The sequence below is a fragment of the Sapajus apella genome, unplaced genomic scaffold (genome assembly GCF_009761245.1).
Source record: "Sapajus apella isolate SASKATOON/1434 unplaced genomic scaffold, GSC_monkey_1.0 scaffold1, whole genome shotgun sequence".
Classification (NCBI taxonomy): Eukaryota; Metazoa; Chordata; class Mammalia; order Primates; family Cebidae; genus Sapajus; species Sapajus apella.
The window spans coordinates 79,872,046-79,894,103 of record NW_022436941.1 but is presented as its reverse complement, the minus strand read 5'-3'; the positions used below and the strand labels follow the sequence as shown (position 1 = coordinate 79,894,103).

The window sequence follows — 22,058 nt, the reverse complement described above, 5'->3', positions numbered from 1 at the left end:
CTATCACTATAAACATTAACCATTTTGCTCTACATAGGTAACAACATATTCTATAGAAACTGGCTCAGAAAATTGCATAAAATGATGAAACAGGCTTTGCTTTGACACTAAAAGCGTCACTTTGCTACATAACCCAGAAATGGCACAACAGGATTGCTGGACCTGGTGACTGTCTTCATTAGTCAGGCTGGCTGGCAGGCTTTCTGTGCAGGGGAACTGGAGAGTTTGTAAGCTCTCCAAATAGTGCCTGAGGTACAGCAGCCAGACAGCTGAGGTCTTCCTAATGAATGACTACTTCAACAAGCCAGAGTTCTCAGGGATAAAACCATTAAGCCACAGAGACAGCTATGGCTTGTAAATTTCATGTGGTATGCTAACTTTTGAGAAGACATTTTAAGATAAGAAATGCAAACTTTCACATTGGGTTGGATTGTCCAAAGCACCTGAACAAACAAAATGTTTTTGGCTATCAAAGTTGACTTTGAAATGATACAAAATCATTTTTCTCAAAGAATCTGAAATTCACAAATAAGAATTTTTATGACTATTATACTTTATCAACTATTTCATGGGAAGTAATTTTTTTCTAAATTTAACTAGTATTTCGCTTGTCTTTCTCTTGTTTTAAGGAAAACAATAAGTTAATACACTTTTAAAAATCTTCTAAGAAATAATTATATTTACTCTGCAAAGCAACTGTCAAAGTTCTTTGCTGAGTTGTAATAAGCAGTGTCTAAAACACACACACACACACACACACACACACACAAACAGTTCATTCCTCAAAGGATTTTATTTGTTAACTTTCTTAAAAGCAGGAAGTTCTAGCTTAAATGATTTTAAAATGTTCATTCTTTCTCATGGCACCAGTCATATTTTGGATGCTTTGGTTAGAGATGTGCTTTTTGTGCTGTTTTTTTTTTGTTCTATTTTATAAAGTGAGTAATATTCTTCCATTAACCTGTCAAGAAACTGTCCTTTTGTTCATCTCATGTCCATGAAAACAAGCACACAATGTTTGGAAAACAATCTACAATAATTTCAACTGGGGTCAGTACGTTGGAATGTAACCAAACATTGAGATTCTCTCTAATTTACTGACCTAAAATTCCTTCAGGGTCACAAGACAGTTGCCCCTACAGACATTTGGTGTGTTTTAGTATCAGACTGGTACTGTAGCAAGAGTGCTAGGTCAAATATCGACATGTGTAATACTGTTTCTGAAAAGCTCATTGCGCTTCACTGAAAAAAGTTATTCAAACACACAGAGAAATTAAGACCATGCCTGTGTAAGTGAAATAAATGATATGTTTTTAAAAAACAGTTACTTTAGTCATTTCAATGCTGAACTCACTAATGGCACAGAAGAATGAGAGGTTAAGTCTCCTTTACAGGAATCTGGGGTACTGTGATATAACCTATAGTATCTGCTATTTTTTAAATCACGAACTTTACAATTTTCAATAAATATATTGATATATCCTAAAGATATTTAATATTATATTTTTGATTATTAATTGGAAATCTTTAAATACACATAATAAAAGTCTCATTTTCAGTTGTTAAAGTACCCAATCTTCATTTCTGTTTTTTTTTTTTTCTCACAAATAAAATGTAACTTCAAGAAATCATAATATATCATTCTTATGCCATGAGTGCTAAGAGGAAAGCCACTTAGAATCAGGGAAGACCAAATGAATATTTCAAATTGTGATGTACTACACTAGTGTATTCTCTACATCACTATAGCAAACCACCTGTTATATGCCTGGCATAAAGCACATTCTTACTTTTACTTCTTAAGGAAGCCCATAAAATTTATCAATTTGATTGCAATTCTAAATGTATTAGCAAATTGACAGTGTTACTAAGTTCAAGGTGAAATTCTTTTGAAGTACCTAGGAACCCAGAAGAACATTATTTTACAACTTCCTTTCCTGGATAAATAATTATGACATCTTGGTGTGTTTAGTTAGCGTTGGCATTTCAGCTAATATTGACCAAAGAAGGTAGTGTGGCTATATTTAAACTCTTATCTCTGTCAGAGTTTCACCACCACGTCACAGCACATTTTAAGTATCTTATAATGAATGAGACCTATTATTCCCAGAGCACGCTTCAAATTCATTCATTTCTCCTCTCAAATTATTTTTCTAGTTATGTCCGCCTAAACTGTAGGAGATCCTTTTATCTGAAACAAGAATTTCATATTTCTATTTCAGTCCTTCCTCTATGAAGCCAGGATGAAATAATGTTGCTATGTAATACAACAAAACATATACTTCCAAGCTGAAATGACAAGGAGTTGATTATGACTCAGAGTCTGCAAAAGATTAGTGATTAGAGAAACTATACCCTGCCCAAATACATATCTTTCATTCTCATATGCCAGATGGTACCTGTGTCACTGACTGTCATCAACAATTTTTACCACCACAGTCACAGTGGTCAACAAAACAGAAAAAGTGAAAAATAATATAAGGGGTAGTAGGATCTGAATGAATGTACATAGCCTGCATTCATTTTTCTGCTGTTCTCCTTAATAAATCACAAAAATAAGGTCATACATGGTTATAGCATGAAAAAATTTGAATCTGTCTTTTATAGGAGAAGCAATTGAAATCAAAGATGTGGTAACATGAGAAGTGGATCATGCTAAATGCATCTTAGCTACATTAAACTCACATGGGCTAGCAATGAATATTTCATGGTATAACCATATAATTCTTCTTAGAAATACAGACTGTTTTAGAGATGGGGTCTCTCTCTGTCCTCCAAGCTGCAGTACAGTGGTGTGATCCTGGCTCACTGTGGCCTTGATCTCCTGGGCTCAAGCAGTCCTTTCACTTCGGCCTCCTGAGTAGCTGGGACTACAGATGCACATGAGTTGCACACCCAGGTAATTTTTGTTTTTTGTTTTTTTTTTTTTTTTGGTAGAGACAGCATCTCACTATGTTGCCCAGGCTGGTTTTGAACTTCTGGGTTCAAGCGAATCTCCCACCTGAGCCTCCCACAGTGCTGAGATTACAAGAGGAGACTACCACCACCCCCAGCCAAATACAGAGATTTTTAACTGAGACAAAGCATGGCTAAGAGTTTCCCAGGTAAACAGATGTGCAGTCACCATCCATAATACATGCATTGTATCTTTGGCACTACACAGCTGTTCAACACTAGTGAGAAATAAAATGGACTGTTTTATCAACAGCAAGTCTAACATGTTCCAAACCATGTAGTGGACATGGAAGGATGCATCTCAGTTGAATTGAACTGTGAAGTTATGTTTTATAAATTTGTATAAGAAACAGTTTAAAAATTATTCATTTAAGTTTTCTTCGATATTTTTGGTTTGTTTTTTTTTTTTTTTACCAAATTTTGTTTCTATGTCACTTCTGGACATAGAGGAGGAATAACTCCTTTCCTCACTGTGCAATTCAAATAAATCAATTGAAGCATACTCTACCTATTTTAAATTTTAACTTTAAAAATCTTATTTTCATCACTTCTTGGCCTTTTGGCTAAGATCAAGTGTAAAGGTCTTGCTCTAATGTACTCAATGTGGTATAGCCTCATGCTTTGTTAGTTAGGTTCTCCCCCAAAAGTGGCCTGTGAAGAAACAGCTCTGGAATCACAATGCAATGGTTTGAATAAGTCCTCCAAATTTCATACGTTGGAAACCTAAAATTGGTATGTTAATTAGAGGTGGGGACTTTGGGAGGTACTTAGGATTAGATAAGGTCATCAGGATGGGACCCCATGGTGAACCTGATTGCTTTAAAGAAGAAGAAGAGAGATCTGAGCTCATATGCATGCTCTTGCTCTCCTACCATGTGATGCCTTCTACATCTTATGACACAGAACGAAGACTCTCGCCAGATGCTAGCATCATGCTCTTGGACTCCCCAGCCTCCAGGACTGTAAGAAGTAACTTTCTTTTCTTTGTAAATTACCCAGTCTGCAATATCCTATTATAGTAATGCAAAAGAGACTAAGACATATGATGTCAAAATTGGTGCTAAATTTCCTAGTTACCTAATTATTGTCCTACTACAAGAAAAATCTGAGCTGGCACCCCAATCTATTTGACAGATTCAGGATCTTTTTAAATTAAATGTACCTTGTATAAGACAATTACTTACATATATTGACAAAATCTTTCAGGGAATATTCTTTGTGATCTTAAAAGTTATTTTGAAGAAAAATAATGTGTCAGTGTGTAAGTTTGGAAAAACCTTCACACTCTATTTCTCTCTTGGAGATTCATAATGCAGATTTAGGATATGGAAGTTCTAGAAAAATCTTGATTTAAAGAAAAATGTTTATTTTATTTAAACCAGCATTTCCCAAAAGAATTTGCCAGTTAGTATGTTTTTCAGGAAATATTTTATAATATCAAAGAAATTTGGTATTCCTGGAAATACAGTTGGGGAAAATTTTTAAAGGTACAAGTTGAGAAGGGACAACAATAAGAAAAAGCAACATAAAAAGAGTCAAAATGTAGGAAACATTTATGTGACTTACCTTTGATTTTGTCAGTCATAAGAGAGTAAATTGGCTGGGTGTGGTGGCTCACACCTATAATCCCAGCATTTTAGGAGGCTGAGGCAGTTGATCACCTGAGGTCAGAAGTTCCAGATCAGGCTAGCCAACATGGCAAAACCCCATTTCTACTAAAAATACAAAAATTAGCACGATGTGGTGGCATGCACCTGTAATCCCAGATACTTGGGAGGCTGAGGCACAAGAATTGCTTGGACCCAGGAGGCAGAGGCTACAGTGAGCCGAGATCATGCCTCTGCACTCCAGTCTGGTCAACAGAGTGAGACACAGTCTCAGGAAAAAAAAAAAAAAAAAGAGTAAATTGCTCACACTTTGGGACACTCTCCAATTTGGTTTCCCCAAAAGCATGATGAAGGAAGCAATTAATAATTTAAAAGCTCTAATAATAGGTTAAGTATAAGATACTGAATGACAACAGTATAACATGACATAAATATCAATAACTACTGATGTCAATATAAAACAAAGAGTTAATATGTATAGAGAAATATTAATAAAGATATAATATTAAAATAATTAGAGAGGGGAGGAAACTTACTAATTTCTCCTCTTGCTATTCTTTCAAATAAGAAAGGGTTTTTGTTGTAGGTCAAAAATGGTCAAATACTCACAATATTATATTGTTCTAGCTAATGAATTCTAAGACAGTTTTTATTATTATCTTTGTTTTACAGAAAAGAAAAAATAGGATCAGTGTCATGTTCATGATTGTTCACCAAGCAATTGGCCCAGTTTCTTCAATCTTGATATATCTGATTAAAATTCCAAACATTTTCTGCTATATGGTTTTAACTTGAATAGGATAATTGACTTAAAATAAGCGTGTGTGTGTGTGTGTGTGTGTGTGTGTGTGTACCCCTGGGGGAGGAAAAATCTGAGAGGAATATGTCAGAGTTGACAAAACTCAACTGTTATTTTTTCTTTAGTATCTAGGTAGAGAGTTGTATTTGGAGGAAGATTTAATTGCTTCAACCCAGAGTATATTATTTATTTAAATTCAAAAAGCCTAGTGCTTCTCTTGGGCCTATTGTCAGCCACTGGCCCATCCCTATGACTAATCTGTATTGTGGATATCTGGAGCTTAATCCTGAGTCACTCTGTAGCAAAACTGCCAGGCATACCTGCCAGATAGTGAATAGAAAGGTTTGTCTCACTAAAGAATTCACGAGGTTAAGTCCACATGTAGCACGTGCAACTTGCTGCTATAGCTGCCCCTTTGCCACCCATATATGTTGCTCTTCCTCAAATGATTATGTTATTCCCTCTCCCAATGTGGTAAAAGAAATAGAGATTAGCCACATAAGCTTACACAAGTCCCGATATTTCAGAATCAGTAAAGTCAGTCTATTCACAAGCCTAACAAAGGACATGAGGATAGATTATGGCAACTGCTGATGAAATTGATATTTCAACCAACAATACAATTGAGGGATGATCTCTTGTTCCTAGTTAACTAAACTGCCAAATTCACCTTTATCCAAAATTTTATTATGAATTTAAGAGAATGATGTGAGTTGATAACCTTATGTGGATCAGGTGAAAATCCATGTAGAAAAGAAACCATCTACATCGCGGTGGAAACCTTGGCTTATGAAAACTGGTAGGTCTTCTATTGTCAGACTTATTCTTCTATTTCTTTTCAGTGCTACTGCAACGGGAAAAGGTCCCTTGTTCCCCTCACAGGGCATGTGATGGGGGTGTGGTCTGCTTCTTTGGTCAAATCTCTATGGGGAGCATGCAGACAGGCTGTGGGCCTCTGACCTCATGGCAGCAACTAGGGTGAATGTTTACCGCTCCTGAAGCTCCAGTGGGCATGTGGTACCATGTGCTCTTTCAGTTTTGCCAGCTGTAGGCGGCTTGTATTTATCAACTGAATTAGACCCCTTGCCTTACTGCAAGGACAGAGGGCTTTCTGTATCCCAGGGTTTCTTGCCTTGGTGTACCAGAAGAATCAAATCACACGTGGGCTTGGAGAAAGAGTGCAAGGCTTTTTGAGTGAAAGTAGCTCTCAGCAGAGGGGGGAGCCAGAAGCGAGATGGAGTGGGAAGGTGGTTTTCCTGTAGAGTCGGGCCATTCAGCGGCTCTCCTCCGACAGCCCTGGCCAAACTCCAAATCATTCTGCCGCTCCATGGCCTGTCATCCTCTGCCGGTGCCTGTCGATGTTTTCTTCCCTGGTGCGTTCTTCTCGATGTCCAGCTGCTTATGTCTTCTTCCACCACTGTATTCCCCCTCCACATCCAGCTGCTTGTGTGGGACCCGCCAGGGTCTCCAGGTTTTTTAGGCACATGATAGGGGCGTAGAGGGCTAGGGTGGTCTCGGAAAATGCAACATTGGGCAGGAAAACAGAAGTGCCAGTCCTCACCTAGGTCCGTGGGCACAGGCCCAGGCGTAGAGCCCTAGCCAAAATCCCGCCTTTCTCCACCCAGCACTTCCCTGCCCCACTCTAGAGTCATTACCTGACCTTTAACTCCACTTAAACCAATAACACTTAAAATGCCAGAAAATAGCTTTGGATGAAGCCCACACTTTCCCTAAAATCATCTATATACTTTTTGGAACTAAAATCAGCTTTCCTAAACAGAACTTGGAAATAGACAGGCTCCCTGAATATTTCACCTGACTCCATGCACTAGGCTCACCTTCAAACATCTGAGGAACCAGTTGAGTGAATCCGTCAAGCAAGGTCCCTGGAGAGGGTTGCCTCTTCTCTGAGGCAGGTGCTTCTCAGCTCCAGCTGATTGTTGATATATAGAAATGTCTGATCATATTGTCTGATCATGAAGTTTTGCAAAAGAAGTTAGAAATTTTCATTTTTATCTGAAAGCTCCCAATGACTAAGTGATGACAATTGCTTGAAAATATTTTAAAACCCACTCTAAAACTCGCTGTTCTCAGCTCTAAAGGTTTGCCTAATTCTCTACATGAATTCATCTTTGCCTTTCATTTCTACTCATGTCATGTTCTCAGAAGAATATTCCTGGAATAAAATTACATGCTTTTATCAGAAAATTATATTGACATTCATGTACAAACAGAAATTCCCAGGAAAGCAGATAGCCAATGAGTTGTCTTTTGTTTTTTGGTTTTTTTTTTTTTTTTTTGAGATTGACTTTCATGCTCAGAAGTGGATTTGGTTTTCAAATCCAAATGTTTGGACATTCAGTGTACTTAAACATCTAGTTCTTCTTTGTATTTTTAAGTTTAATTTTAAAAATTTATATTGTTTCTATATTTCAACAAGAGACTTTAAGAGGACTTTATTATAGGATCCTAGTTAAAACTTAATTAAATTCTCTTTAATATTTTATATTACATTTAAAATATGCTTGACTTCCTTTTAATATACTGTTTTGCAATTGTCTGCTATAACAAATACTCCTAAGTATGTAAACGTTCTAAGTTGAATAAATTAAGCTTTTAAGATAATAAATTTAAGTGATCATATAATACTAAATTTAAATGTCATAAGGCTTTTATCATATAATACTAAATTTAAACGTCATAAGGCTTCAGTTTAAATTTCTAAGGCCATATCAGCTACTAAAATTTCAGGTTTTAATTGGGATTATAGTACTAATACATTACTGTATGTGAAAATTAACATAGAGTTTCAATGTTAGGGCTAAAATGTAGACATTCTTTCTGTAACAAAAATTATTAATTCCATGATTCAGATTATCTTAAATACTTATGTGCTTATTACTAAGTCTTCTTGAAATTAAATGGTATTTCACTACTAAATAAACTGTTATATTATCTAAATTAAAATTTTTGTTTGTAACCTAGGCTGGCTGAGATTTTACATACACAACCACAGCTGTAGACCAAGATATCTACTGCAGTGCTGTCTGAGATGTTAAAAAATGTATACCAAGCCCTGTTATTCAGAATATAGGGGTGCTATCCTACTTCTCAGACCACATGTAATTCACATCCCCAGGTTCAAATTATTATTGTAAACTGGAGCTGGTTTATAAAGGTTTGTGAGAAGTGATGGTTAAAATATCAGGAATCATGTGAGCCAACTGTTAACACAGCCATTATGTATTTATATAGACTTACAATTATATAAATTATGTTTAAAACAAAGACAATAAATACTTTAAACTCTCTGCTGATTGTCTCCCTACATTTTGTTATTATACTTGATCTTAGCCAAAAGGCCAAGAAGTGATATACATTTTATTATTATCTATTTTTTGAGGTTATTTTTGTCTGTTATATCTGTATGCTGGAAATACTTTATAACGATGTGCTGCTATGCATCTCTTTCCAAATCCACATTCAGTGACATCGCTCTGGTAGGGAGAAGTCCATCATGGTAAAAGAAATTATACCACAGAAATCTGCAAATGCAGTAAATCAGGGTTCTAGCTGATTTACATTCAGCCAGAATGTAAATCTGGCTGGTATGAATGTTTTGGCTGCTAAACATTCATTGGTACACCAGTAGTTATGTTATTATCGAATTCTCTGTCTGCACTCCCCTCCAGGATACCCTATCACTTGTTTGGATTTCACATTTGTTTATCTCTTGAAATATTTGAAGATCTTCCATGTGGTCCCAAAGTGTGCACCTATCACATTTTTTCTATTTAGTAGGATCACATAGGTCACATAATAAATTTACATCTCAATGAAACTATTTGACATGTCTATATGATCATACTTTTGAAATCTGCTGCCACAGATTTCAAAGAGGTGTAAAAGGAAGGCATTTTTTGCTTACTTCATTGAAGTCTGATGCCTTATTTTTTTTGTCTGTTTGTTTATTTATAGAGATGGGGTCTTGCTCTGTCACTCAGGTTGTAGTGCAGTGGTGTGATCACTGCTCAGTGTGGCCTTAACCTCCTGGGCTCAAACAAATCCTCCTGCCTCAGACTCTCAAGTAGCTGGGACTATAAGCATGCCCCACCATGCCCAGCTAATTTTTAAATTCTATAGCAAGATGGAGTCTCACTGTGTTGCCCATGCTGGTCTTGAACTCCTGGCCTCAAGTGATCCTACCACCTCCCAAAGTGCTGATATTACAAGCAGGAGCCACCACCCCTAGCCTAGGCCTGTTGCCTGATTTCGTGAAGAACTGATTTTTTTATAGGCTTGGAACAGAGAATGTGTTCTAACTTGCATGGCTAGGTTAAAATATCTAATCATTTAGTATTTCATAGCAGAGATAGATTGGTAGTTTGTTATTTTATCTCACCTTAGAAGTAAAGTTTTTGTACCTCAATCATTAAAATCAATTTTGTTTTACATATAAATGTATTATCAGGCTAATCCTAGAGGCAAAATCTATTTATTCTATTCAATTGAATTTTAGACATCGATGAACCATGATATTATTTTCTAACACTGCATACGAAAGTTTACCTTTTTAATTTGAGTTCACTAATATAATTAAATTGTGACAATTCAAACAAAGAAATATCTTTCATTACTAAAGTTAATAAGATACAAAGAAGAGCTAGAACAAAGCATGAATCTGACCAAATATAAACCAGAATCTCTTCCAAGTTGGGAAAAATAAAGTGGAATCTACAGGTTTCTGGTTAAAGAAGAGTTTATTACAAGGTTTAGAAATATACTGATTGTCTCATGGATGGATAATCATTCTCTCATGCAGCATTGGTTTTTCTGTGTACCTTATGAAGATGCAGCTATTCATTTTTAGTCACACGTATTTTCAGTAGATTAAAATCTCTATAATGTATAAACGGTCTGATGATGTTACAGAACACAGAGGCCTCAAGCGGGAATGACTCCATTCTTCATGCCCACCCATGCATGTTGTTCCTTCTCCAACCTTCCACTGCCTGTCATCCTGCTGCCTAGCTAACTACAGCTCTTAGCAATTATTTCACTTTGGTATTTAAGAGGAGAAGATAGAAGTGGTACAAAATTAATGGAAGATAAAAACTAAGAAAGGAAGGTAGGCCATTAATATGCTGACTAAGGCTCAGATCCATTCTCTGCCCTTCATCTTCTTTATTTTGCGATACTACAATGACCTGACAACTATATTTCTGAGGTTTTTTTTTTTTTTTCTACTGCCTTCCAGCTCATTTGGTCAATCAGAGATTGGAGGGCAAAAGCAAGAAATAATCCAAAACATTTTGTCCCTTTTTTTTTCTCATCCAAATAGGCGTAGGAGTCATCTCAAGCAATGATGACATTTGTTCCATGATTTCAAAATCCTGGTAAGCAGTGACCATCATGATTCTAGTTTCGGCCAGAAGACTCAGTTCTGGGCTCTGGTAACATGACTTTTTCTCTGGATCTCTCTAGCCATTGGCATAGTAGCGCCTTCTGCTGCTGTGAGTCTCTGGGTTGCCTCACTACTGAGCTCTTCCATCATCTGTATGACCAACAATCACCATTAGGTTCTTCCTCCCTGAAGGTCCCAAAATGATCCCAACTGGATCTCAACTTACACAGAACTGAAGACCCGATTACAACTTACATAGAACTGAAAGTGGGAGAAACAAGAATGAGACAGTTATTTTATATTCTAGATAATTAGGGTTCCTGCCGTTACAGATGTGGAAAGAGGCAGAAGAAACAAAACAAGAACAGGAACAAACACTTACTGTGTACCTTTGATGTGCAAGTATTTTATTTTCATTTTAACTTCACAGATGAGAAAACTGAAGCTTGGAGAGATTAGGTGTTTACTGAAGATCGCATTAATAACATGTGGTTGAACAGAAATTTGGACTCAAGACTTGACTCCACAGCTTTTCCACTGGAGTAACCTTCCTCCCTAGCTGACATGAGGTTACATTCAGAAACAGTTCTTGAAGGGTTGATGGGACTAAGAGATAAAAGTCTTAAATGTCAAATAATCTGAGAGATCAAGGTTAATATCATGACCACACTAAGTTTAGTTGAAGGTATCTGTTATTTTCTTTTTAGGAAACAAGGTCTCCCTCTGTCACCCAGACTAGAGTACAGTGGCATGGTCATAACTTATTGCAATCTCAAACCTCTGGGCTCAAGCCTCCTGCCTCAGCCTCCCCCATAGCTGGGACATGTAACAAAACTACAAAATCTTTAAACATTGCTTTTTTTTTTCTCAGCCTATAGACTGTTAGGATTTGTGAGGGCTAATGGAGAAGTGTTCCTGGGGATCAAAGGTGTTCATTAAAGAAATCTAGAGGTTTTGGGGTTTTTTTTTTGTGGAATTCAGGGTCCCCTTATTTGGAAGGGTAATTTACTTGGGAATTTTTTATTCTCCTTCCCCCATGGCAAAGACTTATCAACACATATTTTATGGAGATAGCCTCTGTACTCCTCCCCCAAAAATGCAGTTGGGAAGGGGAGACAGAGGTATCCTTATGTGTTCTCATCCACTCCCAAGATATTCTCCAAAACCTGGTTACTTCCAAATGTTGCTTTCTCTTGAGATATAGACCTGCATATCCACGTGTTTTCTGGACCTTTGTGGGCATCCTTATACAAGTCTGATTTGATATGTCTAAAACTCCCTATATTTCCCGTCAAGCTCTTCCTTCTTATTCCTAATGTACTAGAGTTAATGGCCCAAGAATGCAACCCTTCCACCACTGACTGCCTCAGCCAATCTTTCTACACCTCACATTCTTTCTTAGGCATCACATTCAACCAGCCTCCAGATCCTGTTAAAATCAACTTTCTAAGTCCCTCCCAAATCAATCTTCATTTACTCATTCGTTTGAGAGTTGCCTGTCCCGTACCAGATCTGGTGCTCTGTGCTGGAACATTGAAATGAATCAGGTGGGCCAAATGAGATATTGCCTAACTCTTCCTTTGCTCCTTTTCATTAAGTCTCAGATCCTTTCTCAACTGAATCACAACGTTAATATTTTTACTGTTTGGGCTGTTTCCTTCTTGTTCCCCACTCCTATCTCCTATGCTCCCAGAATAAATTTTAGGAACCTGAAATACTATGTCACTTTTCCTCCTTGAAATTTTTCAGTACTTTGGCATAGCCTTCAAATGCAGCCTAAAAGTGATGGGTTGCACAATTCATGTCTTACAGCCTTTACCTGTAATACTTCAGACTTGCACACTCACATCTGTGAACTCTTTCATCCTCCAGGCTTCTGTACGTGCTATTCCCACTGCGTGTAACAGTCTTCCCCATCACATACTTCTGTTTACCCCACACTAGTCTTTCAAACCCAATAAAAACAAATTTCTTCTCTGGAATCTATTCACTGAGTCCAGCCCATGCCTGGGGCTTCTTCCTCATGATTCCTGCTGTGAATTCCCACAACACCCAGTACATACCTTTATCATAAAATCACAGCTGTTATCACCCTAATAGTAAATGCACTGTCTCCTCCACTCCACGGTGACTTCCTTGATGGTGGGGTGGGGGGGCAGGTGGCTCGGGTTTACTCTTTGTCTCCAATGCCAGGCCCTGGATGTGGTATACAGCAGATGCTCAGTACATATAAGAATGGGTAAATGTGTATTTTGGAACCATGAGGTAATATACAATCTTCTACTGTGAAACTCAAAAGAAAGGAACATTTTTTTTCCACTGTTTGGAAACTATTGTTTCTTCTCTGCTCATAAAAATACAACTGGATTCTACCTTTGCACAGCCAGCTGTTAATATTCAGTTTCCTTCAGCTATAAGCCATTTAAAGAAAACTGAATTTGTATACATGGCCAGAGAACTCCAGCCAGCAGGAGTTAATCTAGGACGTGTGAAATACTCATAACATATTCCCTGGATTTGGCTTTTATTAATACAATATACAAAGTGGAGTTTTAACAACTTTAGAAAAATGTAAAAATGCAACTAGCATCTCTATACTATGCTGTTCAGGATCACAATGTAAACACAGCCTTTACAAGCCAAAGCACTTCTTTCCATAGGACAGTATTTTTCTTATAGTGGGATCACAATTGAACAAAAAATATTTACATCTTATGCAGATCCCTGTAAGTTCAGAGTAACAGGATAAGCAGCTTTCCTTTACTACACCTATCAAAGAGTAGATTCCACTGAAAAAGAAAACCTCAGATTTACCTCATAGGTAACTTAATAGTTTAAAAGATGGGCCCCAAACTGTAAGTTGGTTCCCATACCACTCCTCAACTACCATGCACCAGAAGGAATATAAAATGACTTATTCACAAAGTATTTCTCACTACTAGAATCAAGTGCTAGTACTGCCAGAGGCACTAGAAGTGTTTAGGCAGGTTTATGCTGAGTAACATGTTTAGCTGGTGCACACATTCTAATTCAGTTTTGCCCATATTAAGATAAACTTCCTGTGCCTATTGACACTTAATAACAGACATCTGTTTACTCTGGCTTTACCTCCAAGCTATGCAAGTCTTGAAGAAATACTTCAGAGAGAAATTGGATTTGCATTTTGTAGGAGGCTTATATTTTGGTTGTAACTAGAATGGTGTTCTTAAGCTAGATCTACCCTGAAAGTTTATGATTGTACTTCAGGTATTAGACATCCTAGAAACTGTAGTTAGAAAAAAATTGAAGATCTAAATTTCTAGTATGCTTCTATCCTCAATGGCTTCTTGGCACTGCTTGGCATAACCTTATCAAAAAATGCCACAATGTGGTGATGAGTTCTACTAAAGACAAGAGAACATTATTTCTGCTTTTTCATACTCTTTATTGCCAACAGTTTAAAATGATCAACATAAAAAAAAGACATCTTGATAATAAATACTGCTCTTTGGGCTGTAATAAATAAAAAGTTTATTAACAAGGAATGCACTTTTCCAGCCACAAGTATCTTCAAAAATTAATGAAAAAAAAAATTATATATGGCCATAGTTCACAGTTACGCAGCCAAAAGCTGCTCCAATTACAGCCGTTAAACAACGTGGGAGCTTCCTCCCTTCTCCCTCCCCTTCAGGAAGTATATTCACAGTTCCAAGTCCTCTGGCTGAAATGCTCTCAACAGAGAGAATTTAAGAATCAATGCACCTTTCTGCAAAATTTTCTTTAAAAACCTTTTAAAACAGGTATCTCAAGGAAAACTGCATCCTGGTTCACTCTTGGACTGTCCACAGTCAAGAACTGGATGCCCTGGCCTCTTCTGGTTCCACCCAGTCCAGCAGGCCACAGAGGAATTGTTTTCGTACCACCATATGTCCATCTTCTTCAACATGCTCTAGATCATTCTACTGCCTTCCCTGTAGATCTCACAGTGGAAAAGAGGAGTCCCATAGGGTCTGTTCAAAAAGTCTTTTAGTTACATCTCTGTAAGAGCATGTTTAGGGCATATTCCATTCGATTTTTTAATTCTGATGAACAGCCAGACATCAGCAGAGTTGTCAATCTGAAAGTTGTAGATATCCTATCCTCATTGATGTAAGTGAGAAGGTATTCTTCATTTTGGCTACAGATGATTATTTTTGTATGATCATGGTAGAAATTCACCTTAAAAAAATAAACACGGACATTAGATCTCTTGAAATAGTCAAGAATTAGAAAAGTTCAGTCAATTACTAAACTGCCTAGGTACAAATCTTTTTGTTTAGGACCTAAACATGCACTGTCCTGCAGAGTTCACTTACCTGAAAGGTGCCATCATTAAAGAGCATCATCAAGGCCTTATCAGATTTTAGCCACTGAAGGAGGTAGAGCCGAGGTCTTCGAATATCAGTAACACTAGGCAGATCTCCACCCTGGAAGAGATGAGTGAGTTAGTGCCTACAAAGATTTTGTAGCATGTACTCTATTCTTATTCTAAGAAAATCTTTTCAAACTTAAGCAAGCATCAGAATGGCCTTGAAAATCTCTGCCTCCATCTCTCAGAGATTCTGATTCAGTAAATCAGGGGTAGGACAGGCGAATCTCTAGTTCTAACAAGCTTCAAAGTGATTCAGATGCTATTGGTTTGTGGACTACCCTTCAAAAGCCACAAAACTTACATCCATTAGGTTCTCCTCCATGTAATGAGAAAAGTATTTCAGCACCGTCACTTGACTAATAAATTGCTCAGGAGCATCTGTTGCTGAGAAAACAGAGCACTGGCCAAGCTCTGCGTAATAGTGAACTGTTCTATAAAAACAGGAACGACAGGGAGAAAAGAGGAAAAAAAATAGAAGCAGTTAATCACTGTTTTTAGATTTCTTTAGTCCAAGACTAGAGAACTGACAGTATTTCATTAATCAATACACTTACTTTTTATCTGGAAGGAGGCTCATGTGAGCACCATTATTGAAAAGGACACCCACGGTGTGGTCTGAGAGCTGGTACCCAAAGCCGTATTTGTTAGAGTAATCAACCCATTTGGTGACCCATTGAAAGGATGTGCTCAGCTGCTCTTTGGGAATGCAGTCAGCTTCCGGCATGTTTTCCAGACATCCCCGAAGAACTCTTGCCACTGTGTCTGCAACACTTCCCATAGTGCTGTCTTCAAGGCCTAAAAAAGTCAGACAGAAATGTTTTAAGGTAAACAATATTTTAGCAATAAAACCTCAGGCTTTGGTAGACATTAAGTTTCACTCCATTAATTCTGAAGACATAGAACTTAGGATTATTTTCCAATTCCTATAACCTTGCTGCTTCTATGTTAAATTAAGCTACAGTGTAAATTGACTTAAATTACTATGTATTTAGCACTGGCATTTAGAGTTTCATTATTTAAAATGAGACTGACAACTACTTACATTCACTGCTGCTGCTGCAGCTGCCAAGAGTCCCTCTGACTATCATCCGAATAGCATCCCCGATCTGCTGCTTGTTTTCTACTGCGGGTGTTCCAGACCTGACAACCGTGGTGGTAGGTGGCTGGAGCTCCTAGGAAGAGAGGAAAGTTATGGAATGAGTCAAGCATCGAAAATCATTTAAGGTTGAGAATTCCAGATTAAGATGAGAGTCAGGTAGCTGCTGTGAAAGCTTATCAAAAAGCAATGGACACAAGCCAGATAAAAGATAATGCAGTAACTCACTTGCATGCACTATAAAACTAAAAGCCAATAACTTCCCTTTCAGAGGGTTTGAAGAAAAACTTGAGGTAAATACGGCCATGATAATTTGAACCATGATAATCATAGTTCAAGTCCTAATTCATAAAGAGTGGAAATAATGTGAAGCATGAATATCTACTTTACTCTTCCCCAACACACCTCATCTGTCCTGTGTTTGCTGGGTTGCTGAGTTATTGAAGTCTTTTTCAAATCATGCCTAAGCTTGTAGATGTCTTCATCTTCTTTAGACACTCGATCTGCATATCAAGGAATAAAATTACAAACATTAATCTATCTTAACAAGGAAGGAAAAGGGTTAGCCACATTTCCTCATTCTTGCATTATTCACCAGCTTATGAGCATCCAAGGCAAAATAGCATTTTACCTTTGCCATTAGCTGCAACTAGCCCAAAAACCCCTCTTTAATGTTTGCAAAATGAAATGCTATCAATCACAATTCAAGGTATGGATTTATTACGCTATAAATATCAACGTTTAAGAATATGTGAATCTGGCTAGTTATATTAATATAAAATTCCCTTTTAACTAATGTACCAAATTTAAATATAATATTGGATACGAAAAAGGAAAAGAAGTCTTATTAACTTACTATGTGTGTCAATATATCTTGCTTTGTCTTTTTTGCCACCAAAAAGAGCAGCAGCAGCTTTCTTAAAGAAATTCTTAGCTGGGCTCGATAAGTGGAAATCTGGAACTGTGTGACAACAGCTAGAAGACAGTCTGTCCGGAGTGAAGCCCTGTGGAATATTAGAAAAGGCCTTCAGTAACCTGCCAGGTAACTGGGATCAATAGCATGGAATTTAAAAAAAAAAAAAAAAAAGGAAGATAGCAACCAACCTGCAAAAAAAAGTCATGTCGAATGATGTCATCCAAACTGGGACGATCCTCTGGGTTTTTGGATAACATACTAGCTATTAAGTGCTTGGCAGGAGCCAGCAATGAGGATGGCATTGTATACCTTGCTTCTCTTATGCACCTATAAGTTTCTTTGAGATTTGTAGTTTCAAATGGGGGCCTCCCTAGTAGCATTGTATACCTGTGTGCAAAGAAACACATCTTTAGCAATGGTCATAAAGCAACTCTTTTCAGGTGTTAACATCTAAATCTGAATTTGCTTTTTAATTATTCTGTTGTATTTACTTACATTACACAGCCCAAGGCCCAAATGTCTGATTCACAGCCGTGTCCTTGTTTGTTGAGGACTTCAGGAGAGAGATAATTTGGGGTACCACATATCGTTCTGGAAAGACAAAAATCGAGATCTTGTTAGGAACTATTTCACTATTTAAACTTAGTTCTCTTGATGTGACTTGATGGGAAACAAAATCTTATCATCTATGCTGAATTTCTATTTGGAAACATTTGACTTTTAGCATCTGAACAATTGAGGTCTGGCCAAGTGAGTTTTGGTAATTTTTTTTACATACACAAACAGTGTTTTAGCCCACAGGTCAAAATGTTGTTAACCAACTAAAACCAGGGACATTGTGGCATTTTATACATTTCAGGCCCAGAAAAGATGTCGTTGACTGCTTTCATAATCAGTTTAGAGGCACAGGGGGCTCTGTCTAGTACACAGTGGGCATTTAGTATTTCTTTAACATTGCTATGGTTTATAGATTTTATCACCTGACCTCTAAAACATCAACTGCAAAATAATGAAGGCACATTTGGTCTCCAGGAAACCCTCCCATGATGCATCTTTCTGACTCTTACCTCCTTCTGTGTTCCAAGGGTTCCAGCCTGGCTGCCAAACCGAAGTCCCCAACTTTTAGTTCCATGGCTTCATTAATAAAAAAGTTCCCTAAATGATAAACAAAACAAAAAGTGAATCCCTTTGAAAACGCATTCTAACCAAGTACACACATATCCACTTTGGACCCAGGCAGCCAATTGTTATATCAAAGTCGTCCATTCAAAAGCTAAATTGCAGAAGCTAGATCCCAATAGATTCCAATTAAGAATGTTAATATGTAAAAAAAAAAAAAAGTAGGGAGAGAAAAAAGAACTATCTCTAACACAAAACTCAGCTTTTGGTGTCAAGGACTCACCTAGTTTGAGATCTCTGTGCAAGATTTCTTGTTCATGAAGGTACTTCAGTCCAGACACAATCTGCCTGAGGTAGTATCGGACTTCCGGCTCTGTCAACACCTTTCTTGCTTTCAAAATATGAGCCATTGACTAGGGAGAGGAAAATGAAAAAAAAGAAGCTGTCAAACAGTTATCAAAATCACTGGTTTCCCTTTGCAGGATGAGCAATGAAAGTTAACGTTGCAGTATGAGTACTGACACAGCTAAAATCCCAGATAAAATACTCTTTGAATGCCATGTTAATTCAAAGTAAATGTTCTCAAATAGGATTTGACACTTACCCTTCTACTGCAGTATTCCAAGAGAATGTAAATGTTTTCTTTGTCCTCAAAGTAGTTGTAAAACTGCACTACATGTTTATGATGAAGAATTCGGTGAAGCTCTATTTCTTTGTCAATCTACATGAAAAAGTAAGGTAGGGTTTGTTAGCCTCCAGTCACCTCGGAAAAGCCAGTGATTACACAGGCAGAAGACATTTTCCTAACAGGGAAGGGCCATCCGTGCACACAAAGAAAATACTTTACTCAAGAGTCATACACACCTTTTCCCTTTGATGAGGTTTAGCTACCCTGCTGTGAGGAATAATTTTTGCGGCGTAGACTTTGTTATTTGTCAAATCTGTCATCTCGTAACATTTTGCAAAGCCACCCTGAAAGGAAACAAAGCCGAGACGGAATTGAGTATGGCACAAAAATGGACGGCAGATATTTTAAATAAATAAATAAATAGCAAGAAAAAAAACCAAAAAAAAAAAAAAAAAAAGGAATGGAGAAGAGTGGACAGAGAGATGCATTCTAACTCCGTTAAAGCTCCCTCGTGAAGAGAAACGCATTGCTGGAAACAGCAAGTCCAGTTTCTCTTCTTCCTTTACAAATGGGAGATTTATGGAGGGTCGGGGCGGGGAGACATGAAAAATAATGTCTGATGAGACTTGTCAGGAAAATTCTCTGGGAGCAGGTGGAGGGAGAGAGGTCTGAAATAGAAAGCCCTCGCTTCTTTCAAGATGCATTTCTCTGGGCTGCGGGAGGCACACAGTTCTGAGGCTAAGATTGCAAAGCCGAGATCGCCTGTGCTGCTGGCGCACAAAAGCCACAGGACAGGTGTGGAGGCCACCTCGCGCTGGGATCGGACCCCCTAGAAACCCGGAAGCGGCGGGCGCGGGACCCCGCGGGCCCGCCCAGCTTGGGGTCGCCCGGGCAGACCTCCCGCCCGCCCGGCAGCCCGGCGCCCTCCGCTAGTCACCTTTCCCAGCACTTTGCCCCGGCAGTAGCGCTTTCCCGTCGTGGGGTCGACGATAATCCGCGAGATCTCGGGCCCCGAGTGCGAGTGGTGGTGATGGTGGTGCGGGGCCGCGGGCGGCACCTGCGCCTGGGACTGCGGCGCCTGCGATTCTTCTGGGGGCTGAGGCGGCCGCTTCTTCTTCGAGTCCCCTCCGCAACCCTTGCCCAGCGCCTGCTCGCACATTTTGGTGCTGGCGGCCGGCTGGTAGGTGATAGTCCGCAAAAGCTCCATGGTCGCCTCGCCGCCCCGCACTGCCCGCTGCCGCCCCCTCCCTAGGCGCGGTCACACGTCCGAGCCGGCCGTGGCCCTCGCACCCCTGCCTCTGCTGCCGACGCGCACCCGACAGCCCGGTCCACTTGTGCGAGTGAGAATGCTCGGGGAAGTCTTATATACCGGCCGGCGACAAGGGGGCGGAGACTCGAAACGCGACACCACATCACGGCCGACGCCCCGCCCCACGGCCTCCCTAAGCACGCAGGGCCGAGAAGCCGGTCTTGTCCCGCTTCCGAACGGAGCCGCGCGCCTCGAACTCCGGCCGCTGAGAGTTCTCGCGGCCACGAGGAGGCCATCGCGGCGTCCGTGGGCCCTGCCGCCGGTTCTTCGAAGGCTCCAAGCCTTAGCGAGGAAAACAAACCCGAGGTCAAGCGACTGGCCCCACCCCAGCCCCAACCGCCGGGAGGCGAGGCAGTGCAGTGACCTGAGCGAGCTGGGCGCGGGTGCAGACGCAGCCCTTCCCGCGCGCAGCCCTTCCCCCCCGCACAGCCCTTCCCCCCGCACAGCCCTTCCCGGCCGCCCCGCCCCCAGCGCCTTCTGTGTCTAGGTGTCAGGGTGCCCGGAGCCCGCCGAACGTGCACGCAAGGCCTCCCCCGGCCGTGTGACAGGACTCGGTTGCCGCTGCCCCGCGACGCCTGCCGGCGCTGTGACGAGCTCGCTGGTGTCTAGCAGGGGCAGTGCCCAGAGGCCGTGCCGGGGGAGAGGCCGTGGTTCGTGGAGCCGGGCATTCGAGCTCACCCCGCATCGCGCTGGGGCGGACTCCGGCCCGCAGGCTGGGGTCCCGGGCCGATAGGCCCACCGAGCCAGGATCCCCCTCGAGGCCCGTCAGACCCCCGCCCATCCCCCCACAGCGAGCCTCTGTCCGAGGTCAGGCCCTGAACCCTGGAGAGCGAGGTCGGCGCCCAGGCAAGGCGTCCTCCGCCGGTGTGCCGAAGATTGAAAAGCAAGGGCGCCATCTTGTGGAGTATTCCGGAAGTGCCCTTAGGTGTCGGAGTGGGCCGCCTTTGAGGACTGTGGGCCTTTGACAGTTACTGGTATTAACAATCGATGCCGATTAAGAGTTTGGAATCAGAGTCATCTATGACTTCTTCCGAATGCATCTGTTGAGATGCCTCATGAGCTGCCCCGGCTCATGGAGAGTCAATCTGAGACTTCCTGGGATGGGGGATTGGGAGGATGAAGTAGGATCATAGGCCAGTGAGTGCAAACACGACTTAGTTTCCTGTTTCCAGATTTACTGTGCAGTTTTACTAACCTAGGAACACGTTTAATTTTTCTTCCTCTAATTATGATAGTGTACATTTATTGAGAACTGTGCAGTATTTTGAAATGCCTTATTTAATCCTACAACAATTCTGAGTGAGAAATGTTGTAAGGAAGGAAAAATAATTTTCTACCTTTCAAAGTTTTGGCCTGGATCCATGTAACCAGACAGATTAACAAGAAAACAAGAAAGTTTATTAACAGGTATGTCTCCTATATACATGGGAGATAACCCATGAAATGGCTGAAAATCGGGCTTAAATACCATCTTTAGCTAAACCAAAAGAAAAGAGTATGGGGTGGGCAAGTTAAGGAAGCATTACCAGGAAATGTATAGTAAATAGGAGTGGGGTTTCTTATTTCTTCACTGATAAGAGTTTTTCATGATTTAGAGTCAAACTTTTCTTCCTGGCACAGAGAAGACACTCTTACAAATGGAGTTTTATGGGGGTTTTTTGTTTTTGTTTTAGTAAATGTAAGTTTCCCTTACAAAAGGGTAATATGCCATTTTTAGAGCATCTCCTGGGTCGGCTAGTTCTCAAAATAATTATCTCTAAATAATCCTTATCCCAGAGCCATATTTGGGGTGGCAATTTCTGGTCTTCTACATTATTATTCCCATTTTATACATG

The 22,058-nt window shown here is 39.8% G+C and overlaps 1 protein-coding gene across 2 annotated transcripts; it reads right to left on the bottom strand.

Annotated features, from left to right (window-relative positions):
* Nucleotides 1-14,168: 14,168 nt before the first annotated feature.
* Nucleotides 14,169-20,408, bottom strand: PLK2 (polo like kinase 2). 2 transcript variants are annotated; one of them, XM_032280309.1, is made up of 14 exons: nt 19,852-20,408; nt 19,151-19,258; nt 18,891-19,007; nt 18,570-18,699; nt 18,235-18,322; nt 17,663-17,758; nt 17,356-17,554; nt 17,108-17,255; nt 16,657-16,754; nt 16,198-16,327; nt 15,710-15,950; nt 15,457-15,586; nt 15,100-15,210; nt 14,169-14,962 (listed from the first exon to the last, which is right to left on the bottom strand). In XM_032280309.1, the coding sequence occupies exons 1-14, from the start codon at nt 20,119-20,121 to the stop codon at nt 14,771-14,773; spliced, it is 2,058 nt and encodes a 685-aa protein (XP_032136200.1). In that variant the 5' UTR covers nt 20,122-20,408; the 3' UTR covers nt 14,169-14,770. The 2 variants fall into 2 exon arrangements, 1 of the variants encoding a protein (XP_032136200.1); XR_004269649.1 differs by having other exon boundaries at nt 14,817-14,962; nt 15,706-15,950.
* Between the last annotated feature and the right edge of the window lie 1,650 nt (nt 20,409-22,058).